Source organism: Callorhinus ursinus, unplaced genomic scaffold (genome assembly GCF_003265705.2).
Source record: "Callorhinus ursinus isolate GAN/ISIS: 27379988/994484 unplaced genomic scaffold, GSC_fseal_2.0 scaffold42, whole genome shotgun sequence".
Lineage (NCBI taxonomy): Eukaryota > Metazoa > Chordata > Mammalia > Carnivora > Otariidae > Callorhinus > Callorhinus ursinus.
The window spans coordinates 164,130-176,629 of NW_027397104.1; the positions used below are offsets into that span (position 1 = coordinate 164,130).

Genomic DNA, 12,500 nt, shown 5'->3' on the forward strand with positions numbered 1-12,500 from the left:
TGGGTCTTTATGGCCTTATTTTAAAAATGTATTTCCTTTTTATATTTCCTGGTGCAAATGGACTGCATAAATAAGCAATGTGCTATGAGGCTTCAGACCAGCCGATAAAACCTTTCAATTTTCATGCCAGCTTCTTCTTTTGTAATTCAAATCCGCCTGGAAACTGGCAGCTCTGAAAACTGAAACAAGCACTGCCACAAATACCTTGTAATGCTATCGACCTTGTCTGCCCATGCAGTGAGAAAGGGGGATGCGTATGTGTCTGCAGCCATCCAGATAACACAACTCTTTTTTTGGGGGGGGGGGTGGGGGGGGGGATAACAGAAGCCAGCCCCAGACGCTGCACCAAGTGCAGTCATTACCAGGCGTGCTGGAGAATAAGTCTCTTCAAAATACACAGTGCATTTAAAAACCACATATGAGGCTGAGCCACTGCTGTCATTACCAATTTTAATTTAGCTCCTTCAGTTTGCCAGCCAGATAAACTCTTTAGTGCTGTTTTTTAATCTATTTGCCACATTTTATGTTTAAGATTATAGTAATATGGACAGGAGAAGGAATCACTTTTAGGGGAAATAAAGAAATAGATCCGCTTATCAGCGCCCATCAGAAAGTTCATTAATCAGCCAGGCTTTGTGCCCTCTAAATTGAAAGGTTAAATAATCCTCTCAGGGATATTTCTCGGCCCCTCCGCCAATTGTCCGGAGAGGAGCTGCCATTCATAGCACGCGGGATCGGTGACAGGGTATCTTACCACTGTTTGGACCCCAAACAATGATGGACAAATGGCCTGGTTTACAAAGAACCTTTTAGTACATGGATGGAAAAGGACCACAAGCTTTGAAGCAGGGTGGAGGGATAAGGAGGGAGTGAAGACAGGATGTGGGGGGGAGGGACAGAAAAGAATACATCCATGTGTGAATCCATGGATATTTTATCTGAATGTTTATTAGGGTGGACTATAAAACATAGAAACTACATTAATATACATCTTCCAACTGTGTGAAGTACTTAACATATTCAAATTTGCTTGAATATTTTGCATACAACTGTATAGAAACCATCATTGAAAAATTGTAGAATAACAGAGCTGTGGCTCCATTATATTTATTAGCTAAAACACAGAGGGTTCAAAAAAACAACACGATTTTCATTTTTACCATAACTCCACATGACTTAAAACAGAAAGCACTCCCCCTCCCCATGCAATCATGCTTATTCGCCTGAAATGGTCTTAACCAACAGTCACAAAGGCAGGGAATTCCACAGCTGTAAGGGCCTGTCTAAAGAGGGAAGAGTAAGGCTTTTTTGCTTTTAAAATATGCCTTATCTTAGCTCCTGCTTGTCTTAAAATAAAGAACAAACATGGAATAGGAATGCTCTTTGAAAGAATACAAATCACAGGCACTGAGAAAATGCTTAATTTTGTGTTGCCTTTTTGGCTGGACCTATAAGAGAATACAACTGGAAGTCTGTAAGAGTGATCAAGCTCTTACACCTCAGCATCTTGCTGTGAAATCAGGCTGGTTTCTGGCCTCAGTCATGTAAAGGCATGAAGCAGTTTCATCTGAAGTACAAAAAAACTGATATGCTATTTTGTTTCCTTCCTCATCTGATTAACATAAACCCTCTAACCCTAGCAGAAAGTATTACAATTGATATGTGTGTGTGTGTGTGAGAGAGAACCGTTCAATTTCATATTATTCTCAAGATTTATGTAATTTCACTGCTTATGATAACTATATTCAGATGACACTGAAGTTACCATTTAAGAACTGAATGTTTATATTAATTACATTATATATATTTTTCAAAATGGTATCATTGTATCTTTATATGGTACATATGTTATATAGTCATTTTCATTAGAAGAAGTAGCCTAAATATTTTTGTGATCTACTTCTTAAATGTCTTTATAATGATTTTTGGGCAAATCAAATTTAGAAAATAATTTAAGTTTGCTGTATTTAACAGTTACCTACATTTCTAGAAAAGACACAGATAAGTAATAAGAAAATGAAAAGTGAGCTAAATACTTCTGTTAACAAAAGACATTGCTTGTGAATATTTTAATTTCAGTAACTATAAGAAGGAAACATTTTTAGGAGACAGAAAACAAAGGGGTCATTATGAATCTCCTCATCTTAAGCAAATAACAGTCTTTTCAAAAGACATTACAATAATCTGATAATCTGAGTTTGGGCTATTAGTCCAGAGGCCATCTCTACAGGTGTGAGGCATGAATGGGCTTGCTTTACTGGAGCTCACACAGTGTTGAATACAAGCTATGTGGTAGATATTGTGCCAAGTACTTTATATTTATTTATTTATTATCTCACTGCATAGTTAAAACAAGAAATCACTATCCCCATTTTTCAGATGAAGAAACCAAGGATCTTAGAAGCCAAATATTTTAACTAGGTTTGGCCATCTAAGTAAATTAAAGAGCCAGAATATGAGACAATGTCTGATCCCAAAGCTGGCATTCTTTTTTCTATTTTGATAAAAAAAAAAAAAACATTCCCTAGTAATTTCCTCAGAAATAAGTCTTCCACTCCAAATCAATTTTATAGCATTTTTTTAAGGACTTCAGTAAAATGAGGAGGGAATATGATATAACTATAAATAAAGGAAACAGGAGAGATCCAAGAGAGACAAATTGAGATTTATTGTATAAACAAAGCTAATGAACAATCCAAAATTCAGTTCCCCTAACTGAAAAGAAATGTGGGAGTAATCCACAAATACATGTAAAGAACAATATTTATGTAAAATTGGTATTTCTAAACATGGATACATTATTAAGTTATAAAGATGACTTTGTAATTTACCTAACAGATTTGGCTTCATATGACTTTTGAAAAAAGGAATGAAAATAATGTGGTACCTTTATTACCAACTGATTCATACACATGAATCATTTTACAAAGCTGATATGGATTTCTGAACATTCCCATGGAAAAACTCTTGTTTTGAAATATGATCTACCAGAGTATTGGTATACCAATTAAGACAAAGGTCTATTTTAATTCCAAAGATAGTAAAAAAAATTTTTTTGGTCAAATGGTCTCTAAGTATTTTTCTTCATATAATATTTTTTTTAAAGATTTTATTTATTTATTTGAGAGAGAGAATGAGATAGAGAGAGAGACCATGAGAGGGGGGAGGGTCCGGGGGAGAAGCAGACTCACTGCTGAGCAGGGAGCCCGATGCGGGACTCGATCCCGGGACTCCAGGCATGACCTGAGCCGAAGGCAGTCGCTTAACCAACTGAGCCACCCAGGCGCCCCATATAATATTTTTGATATTTCAAAAAAACCCAAGGATATTAGTTTTGGACGACTATTAACTGAGTTCAAAATAGCTGAAAGAAAATAATTTCAGGGCTCCTGGGTGGCTCAGTGGTTAAGCAACTGCTTTTGGCTTGGGTCATGATCCCGGAGTCCCAGGATCGAGTCCCACATCAGGCTCCCTGCTTGGCGGGGAGTCTGCTTCTCCCTCTGACCCTCTCCCCGCTCATGCTCTCTCTCTCTCAAATAAATAAAATCTTAAAAAAAAAAAAGAAAATAATTTCAAATGTACGAAAACATAACTCTCATGACTTTGTTGTATGTGGGATCAAATGGCAAATGAATTTCAAGTCTAAAATTTGACTGATTTTATCAATAATTCATTAACTTTTAGTCATTTAAGAGATTTTGCTTTTAAAATCTTAAACTTAATTCAATTTAAGATTACTAATAGAGTTTATATTGTAACAGAAAATGTAACACTAGTTCAGAGAGTTTGTTCATGTCAACAAATCAAGGGGTTCTTTCAGGAGTCTTTCCCTGAAGATTATTCAAATGATTGACCAAAACCCTTAAAGGTTATGGTTGATCATGACAGTGAGTAACTAAGTGATTCCTAAATACTTAAGAACTGTTAGGAATTACTGTAATCTACCATGTCATTTACATGCATGACTACTAAAAGGAATGTTTAATACAAATATCATTGGTCCTGTATACTTTATCTACTTTTATTCTTGCACTGAAATGTCCAGAGAAGATTATGACAAGCTCAATCAGTTGGAGTATATTTAAGGAATGGCATGAATCACCTGTTCAAAATACGTATGAAAAATAATCACTTAAATATGCTAAAATTATTCTATGTAATACTTCTATTCTCTTTATACATGGTTAACATGACAAATAATAGGCATCATTCAACATTTCAGATTTTTAAACTACAATTTATTATATAATTTATTATATAGCATTGTGCAGTGTTAAACTGGATTTTGAACATTCTCAGGCTACCTGTTTATATTCATTTTTCTTATAACAGGAGCCCTAATTCAAAGTGTAGAGTTGTAAGCAAAAAAACAATGTAGTTTTATTTGTGATTATATGAATAATGTATGTGTTTCTTAAGAAGAAAAGACTTTAAAAATGTTATATATTAAAATTATAAATACTTAGAAATAGAATTTAATTACCACAGAATGTAAGTATTAAGAAGAAATTGCCCCTATAATGACTAACTATAATTCCTTTGTAAGCAAAGATGAACATACTTAGGGAACAGGAAAGGGCAGTAAAAAGCTCAAATGTAATTTGCATCCTTTTATCATCCTCAGGAGAAACCTTTGCCAACAGAAAAGAAAAAGTCCATAACAAGTACTCCCTTAAATTTTTAAAACAGAAGTAAAATCTGAAGCCCATATAGTAAATATGTAAGTCCTACATGTAATGGTGTTTGCCCGCAGCTACTAAGGGGCAGACAAAAAGGCAAAGGGACTTTTTTTGTCAAATTAAAAAAGTTAGCTGTTTGTAGTAGAGCTTCAGGTTCAATTAGTTTATTACTGAACAACATGTGCTACCTAAAAAATGACATGATGATGGGTGAGTAGGACATATCTTCAGATATTTAGAAGATGGCAAACACAGCTGCATCCAGGTTAAAACATTTATAATGAATCTTTTATAAATCGTGTGAATGCTGCATACTTTTCATTGCTTATCCGAAACACTTAAATTTATAAGAGAATTAATGTCATAATGTACTTGGTATTATTTAAATACCTTAACACAAGAAAAGAATCTACTCAAAATATGCCATATTGATTTCTCATTTAAAACAAATTAATTTCTGCATTAAAATACTGAAAGTCAAATAATTTGGAAATTCTCTCTGAAGGGGATGACACCTCAGTATTTCTTAGAAAAGAAGAACATATGAAGGCTCTCCTATGTGTGTCAATAAATAAATTATATACAAATCTAAATTTTATTTTACTCCCATTCATTAATAAGTTTGTGTACATACAATGTCTAAATTTCTGAGGAAACACTGTGAGAGGAAAAATAACATGTGCATTTATAATTCACAATGTTCACTTTTTTTCCTCTTCCTTTCACAGAAGCTTTAGAAAATTGCTTTTTGATGATTTGGCAAATTGTATTTATTTTTAAATGAATCTCATTTATTGAGATTGATAATTCCAGGTTTCATTTGCTCTGAAATTGCATTTTCCAATTGCTTCCAATGATAAGTTCTAGAAAAATGTGGTCCAACATGCCAGTGAAATAAAGATTCAAAAAAAAAGAAAAAAAAACCCACCTCAGTTGACCTACTCTGTAAATGTAGTAATTACATTTTATACAAAATTCTAAACATGGTAAGATTGAAGTAAAAAAACTGCTAGCAAAATGTTGACACTATAAATACTTTAAGAACAAGGTGAGTATTTAAATAAATATAAAAGTATTCACATAAATTTTCCAACTGAAAAATATTTTAAAATTTTAGTCACTATCCAAATGTCTTTTCTATCTCTATTACATATGGAGTATTAGAAAATAGTCATCAGTGCTTATTCAGAAATTCTTTTTGTTCAGACACCAAGTAACTTGAAACATAAAGCATTCTGATTTATTTTGTAGTACTACAATGGGAAGACAGCCTTGAGGTACTACAAAATAGTTGTGTGCCTTCTGAATCATCAGAGCATGATTACACTCACTTCAGTAGTATTTCAGTATTAAGGGCATTTTTAATGAAAACTAAATCTCTGAAAATTTGACAGAGATGTAATATCTCAATAGCAACATTTAACCAACCACAACACTGAAATAGCAATACCAGATCTTGAGGGGGGGAAAAACCCCAACAGTTGAAACAAGAGTATTCCTGGTTCTTGAGAAGTCTGCAAAGTGAACTGAACTACCAAAATAAGAGCTTACAAGATGAATTTTAAAGTGTTAGTTTATGATCATCTGTATGCCAGGCCTCAAGATATGGTATCAAAAAAAAAGTTGATTTAAATTTTCCAAAATAGAGTGAGGCCTAGTTCTCACTCTATTCTGGAGTTAACACTTTAAAATACAGTATGTAACCAGTTCTATTTTCTTAAACACACATGGAAAAGGACATATCACTTGATATCTACTGTGGATGGGGTTCTTGTGGGTTTTGCAGTTCTGCTTATGTAGCCAAAGAGCTCTCAGAAAAAGACTGAGGATTCCCAATATATATTTAATTAAGAGAGAAAGAGGTATTCTCCCCCCCCACCAAAGAAAAGATTCTAGCTTGGGCTAACTTCTGGAAACTTTTAATTTTTCATTTTAAGTTATTTTTAAAAATGCTTCCGTGTTAGGCAGTTAGAAAATTGTTACTCATCCTATCTTACAACACAATTCCAGGATAAAGACTTTTGGATACCTTTATCCTTACAATCAAATTCCCTTTGTTATTCCTCCCTTTTGGACTACAAAGCATAGCTCTAGAGTTAAATTTAAGTCTGTTCACATTTAGGGTTACCTCCTGTGTGGCATGGCGTAGAGTAACACCCTCGTTTAGTGTAAAACCCTCATTTCCATATTGTGAAAACCCAGAAAACACATTTCTAAATTGATGTTTCCAGTAAGGAGAGAAAACTGAGGAGCAAAACGAAACAAAATTGTTAATTATGGTCCATAAGATATACTCTGGCATTCAAGTAGTTCAGGTAAGATTATTGATTACTACTAAATTCTTGTCACCAGCTTTTTCCTAGGCTACACAGGAAGGCAAAGAAATCCTACTCCTCCCCATTTCCCTGACAGCAAGTATTTTACTTTTTGAAGTGTGAATTCTATATATATAAAGAATCATTTAGAAGGTAATTCTTCCAAAAAGATTACATTTGCTTCCTATTTAAACTTTTAGTTAAAAAGGTAGTAGGTTGTGACATATTTTAACAATGTACACAAAGAAATCTGGGCGCAAAATTAAACATAAAAGATGTATTGTCCTTTTTGATTCTTAACACACACACAGCCCCCAAATAGCAAACTCCTAGTTACTTTTTTAAAGTAAGTAGATTAAAGAACAAGATTAACAAAATGTCCAAAGCATGTCAAATTATAGCCTCTACTAGTTAAAAATTCTGTTGGTTGTAAAACTCTGTTGGTGGCCATTTTGGCCTAGGATTTTTAATATAAATGAGACTAGAAATGACAGGGGATGGGGGAAGGGACTTTCCTTCCTGAGAGGGAGAATTTTATCTAGAATGAGTTATCTGAAAGATGAAAAAGAATATTCAAAGTCAGACTTTACCAAAATCTGAAAATATAACAGAAATTAAAATACAAGAACAGTGCTATAGTATTGAAGATTTAAAAAACTTTACAAACATTTCTGAAGGAGTAAATACATAAACTATTTGGGGAAATTATTTAATTCTAAATAAATAATATATATATTTTTTTCCTATGCAGGGCTCCAAAGTGGTCATCTAAAGTCATCAAATTATATGACATAAGTTTAGAGTCATTAAAATATACCAAGAAAAATGACATAGCTAAATTAGTTGTTATAACATGCATACATAATATATATATATATCTATGTAGATATATATGTAGTATCTTTTTATCAGAGTTTTATTGGCATGTACCCTTTAAAATGATGGTCTTAGTTATTTTTAATGTAGTGAAGTCCAGTCAAGTTTAGTTAAAAAGCTGTTCTATTTTATGTTCTATTCAGATACAAGTTGTTAAGGAGGCTTTATTTTTATCTCATTTAACTGCTGAAAACAGTGAACATTTCCCTTCTTTAATTTTCTTCTTACTTTAGAATGTGTTTTAAGAAATTTTTGATTTGGAACATTTTGCAAGTCTACTTATACCCATCAACTTCACCATGTTTCTTGTGTATCTGAGAAATAATCCTCTATTTAACCTACAGATTTTTTTTTTAAAGAAAGAAAGCAATTCCTAAATAGACCTTAAATCATAGTTGCTAAACTTTAGGCTGTGCAAATGTCCTTCTAGTCTTATTGATAAAAAGTAGATAAAAGCAACTGAAAAGTTCTCAAATGTAAACATTTCCAAACTGGATATACTAATCAACTTATTCCCCCAAAAGCACAGTTGATTTTGGGTAAGAAATGGATACTTTTTGGGTTAAAAAAAGAAACTAATCAAGGATTAAATGCAGAAATTTCCAGAGTTTTAAGAAGACTGGTTTAAAGGAATATACAGTGGCAATTCTAACCTAGGCTTTATTACTTGGTCACTGCTGAGTGATGCCACATTCACATGTGAGGGCTACTGTAAGTCAATAGATGGCAGTCCATCGCCTATAAAAGGGCTGAAGATGATGAAACTCACCATGCATCTTGCTTTTATTCAAGATTAAATATTGCTTAATTATACACGTTTGGATTTGCTTATATACATAATTATTTACCTATTTTATTTTAGATGGATTGATACATATATACACATGTTTATAAATGTACTAGTTTACAATTTACATTTGCATAGTAAACTAATTCTAAATTACTAGGTATTAATTTAAACTTGACAATTAGAAATTGTGATAGTTACCTGCAATATTATTTTGAAAAATTAATCAGAACTCCAGATTGAGAACAATGGAATTTTCAAAATGATTTTGTTAAACCTATAAATAGAATATATTGTAACTCCCCCAAAGGGAAATTCACTGTTTTCATTTGTTTTTCCCAAACTACTCTTTTTACAATGTTTTTCAAAAGCTATACTATCAAACAAACCTTCAAATATTTGTTATACTAAACACCAATTTCTATCCTTCTATGACAGTTATATAAAAGAATATAGGTGCAAGTAATGAAAAGAGTGGCTTTAGAGTAGTACCTCCCATACTTCAAGTTTTCAAGGCTGGAATTCTCTAACTTAGGGGAAAAGGGAAAAGAAATACAATTGTCAAATCCATTAGGCTATTACTTAATAAAAATACTGATGAAGAAAACTGCCATATAGTTACAAAAAGTGACTATGATCTTGAAAAATATATGATTGGGTGTCGATCAAATTTAGGCTATAAGGATTTCCCCATAGTATGTTAGGACAAAAAAAATTGCTACATAAGTATAAACATAATATATCCATATGAGTTACATCTGTAACATATGTGTGTTAACATACATAGGGGGGTGTGTGTGTGTATTTTGGTATAACACTAAATATTTTAATAAAACCCAATTTGGGACTGAAGGATAGTTGAGAAATTATAGCTTTCTACTGAGAATCTTACATAAATTAAACAGTGATAACAATACGAAAACGTATTCCTCATGAAAACATATATTATTTCTTGTGTTTTGGGCCTGTGATAGATATATTGGTAGTTTGAGTCACTTGGTTTACTTTTTATTTCTACAAGAGGAGAGCAATAAGAGTACATGTTTTTGTAAAACTTTGTCCTTTCTATTTTTCTACCTGTCTTCCTATAACCAAAACCTTTTTGATGTTAACCTTAAGGAAAAGCTTTTATAACATTGTTATAACTGTATAACTATAAGAAAAATTTTTATTATTGTGTCTTGCTCAGTGTAGCACATTTAATATATTAAAAAATGACTACTAGGGCTATTGTGAATTACTGAAATTATTTAAGGTGAATATTAAAAACTAACTTCATGATATTGAGCACTAGCCAAATGATTCCATAGTAAATTGTGTTTTCCACTTCTACTTAGCCTAAATTCACAATAAAAGGAAACCAGATAATTGAATAACTTGAATGGTATTAAGCAGATGTTTATACACTTTGAATAAGTCAAGAGGAGCTTAAGGATATGACATTTGAATTGTTCTCTATGAAAGATACACTGAGCTTTTCTTAGTTTCATTAAAAAATATGTGCAAAAATTTCAATAAAGCCAGAAAAATGATTATGGAAGATATTACGGACTGTATGCTTATGGACTGTAGATAATATAACACTTTAAAGACACTGGATTGCTATTATTTTTTATGGCTCCTGGCATACTTTTCCCCTTTAATTTAATGAATGTAGTCTAGGAAGACTGAGATACCATGATGTAATCATTAAATGATGTGAGTAATAAGAAAACAATCAAAATCTTTTCAGAACAGGAAGATAGAGAATAGACTGGTGGGCAGGGGAGAAGAGAAAAAGTATATTATTGCTTTCTCAGTGCGAAAACTCTTCAGATGTTTATTATCTTCCAGTAGAAGATGCTTGTCTATATTTTATGGTCAGCAGTTCAGAGAAGGATAAATAGGCTAGGTCTTGGGGAAAATAAAAAAGGTGTTTCTACTCACTGTTAGGTGATACTGCCTCCAGATTTCTGGGCAAGCCTGGAAAATAAAAATATTGATCAGCTGGGAGCATGAAACAAGGTACTTTACAGCCTGTTGGTTTTGGCATAACCCAGCATCCACCGGTGTCGGTCACAGGAAAATAAGAAGCTTAACAGAAAGGGTCTGCATTTCAGCTTCAAAAACCTGGCTAGACAGTTTAATTGAATTTTACACTGGTTTAACACACTCCCTGCCATTGTCAGAAAGCCAGTAACAAAGTTTTCTCTCTCTTTTTTTCTTTTCAGGTTAGAAGTTTTGGGGCACTAAGATGTGATTAAGAGCCATAACTCAGTTAAACTGATAAATGAACAGCAGTGGTCAAAAATCAATAAGACTCACTAAGTACACCTTTTAAAAGAACATTTTGAACCTTGGTAGTATGATAAAAAAAAAACCAATTTAATAGCAACTGCTTTGAAGAAGACTTCACTGTGGTTATATATTTCTGATGTCTGTTGCCATCCTTTAGTCACTTGCTGCTAACCTTCATGTGTAATAGAGTAAAAAAGAAAATTAAAACAAAACAAAACAAAAACAACCTTGAGAATCTGAACTTCATGTCTTTTCCCTTAAAAGTTGTCTTCTCTATCTGTACATTTATAGGCAAATAACTTAAAAAAACAATAAAACCTCAGTAATTTTGTAAAAGATGAACTTATTGAAGCTAGAATAGGTAACAAACAAACACAAGCAACAAACAGCAGCAGCAACAACAAGAAAACAGGAGATACTTCCTTATGGATACAAATACAAATCTTCTTTCCTTACACTTAAATTAGGACTCTGTTAGGGAAACACTTTCTAATCAAGTTCTTATGTTTTACTGGTCTGTCATCTGAGAAAAAGAACAGTTGATGTCAAAAAGTATTTTTTATAATTATATTATAGCAATAATTAAAATATATTAAACCAAGCTAAGTAAATGGCAGTTCTTAAAGTAAATGTGAATGTATAGCTTTTGTTTAAAAATGTGTGTATACACACATACATGTATATATATATACACACATATACGCATGCCTAAAATTTGAATGAGTTGAGTCTTTTTTAAACCTTTATTATCTTACACATACACTTTGAAACAATTCTTTACCTGATTTGTCATTCCTCTTTCATTTATTTTTCAGGGTAGTGATGATAAAACTAACGAATATAATTCATACAATCTAAAGATATTATGGGTATGGTAATAATTCAGAAAATAATTTTTGAATGGCAAAACCTCTACTGGTTATATCATCATAACTGATTAGACAAAAAAAGAGTAGATAGTTCTAACTATGCAGAAAATTTTATCCATTATGTATTTTAAGCTTACCTATCCTATGTCATTTTCTAAAGAAAGGTGTGTAAATTAAGACTATTTTTAGTGGTCAGCTTTCCAATTTAAATGTCATATTCATGCAAACTAAAGTGTCTGACTAAAAAAAGCCACTTGTATACAGTGATTTCTGGATGAACAACACTGATCAAAAAGAAACTATTTTTAAGAAGTAAAAAGTAGCTTCAGAAGGCAAAGATTACGTTAGGTACCCAATAACAGCCACAGCCTTGTAGGTTACAAAGGTTCTCAATAAAGCATATACATATTTGTTTTAATAAACATATTTACACACAAAGATCTAATGTACAATATACCTTTAAATATTCATTTCCTACCTTCTATCATAAGCTTTTTGCTGTGTATATATAATTTGAGTTGGATTACTGTAGAGATAAGCAAGCAGTTATTTATACATTAGTTATGGATAGTTCTTGATTACCACAATGCCCTCAGAATAATACGGTTGAAAAATCGCAATCACTGAGTTGTCATACCCTGGCAGAATGCCACTCTACCATGTGACCTTTTCTTGTGTTGCAGCAATTTAGTAATAA

The 12,500-nt window shown here is 32.4% G+C and overlaps 1 protein-coding gene across 2 annotated transcripts in view; it reads right to left on the bottom strand.

Moving 5' to 3' along the window:
- The window catches only part of ZCCHC7 (zinc finger CCHC-type containing 7), a 243,163-nt gene that overhangs the window by 19,043 nt on the left and 211,620 nt on the right, over window positions 1-12,500 (bottom strand). For both annotated transcript variants that reach the window (XM_025852839.2, XM_025852840.2), the window contains exon 6: window positions 10,584-10,619. In XM_025852839.2, coding sequence (XP_025708624.1) covers window positions 10,584-10,619 — 36 coding nt within the window. The remainder of the gene's footprint in view (window positions 1-10,583; window positions 10,620-12,500) is intronic.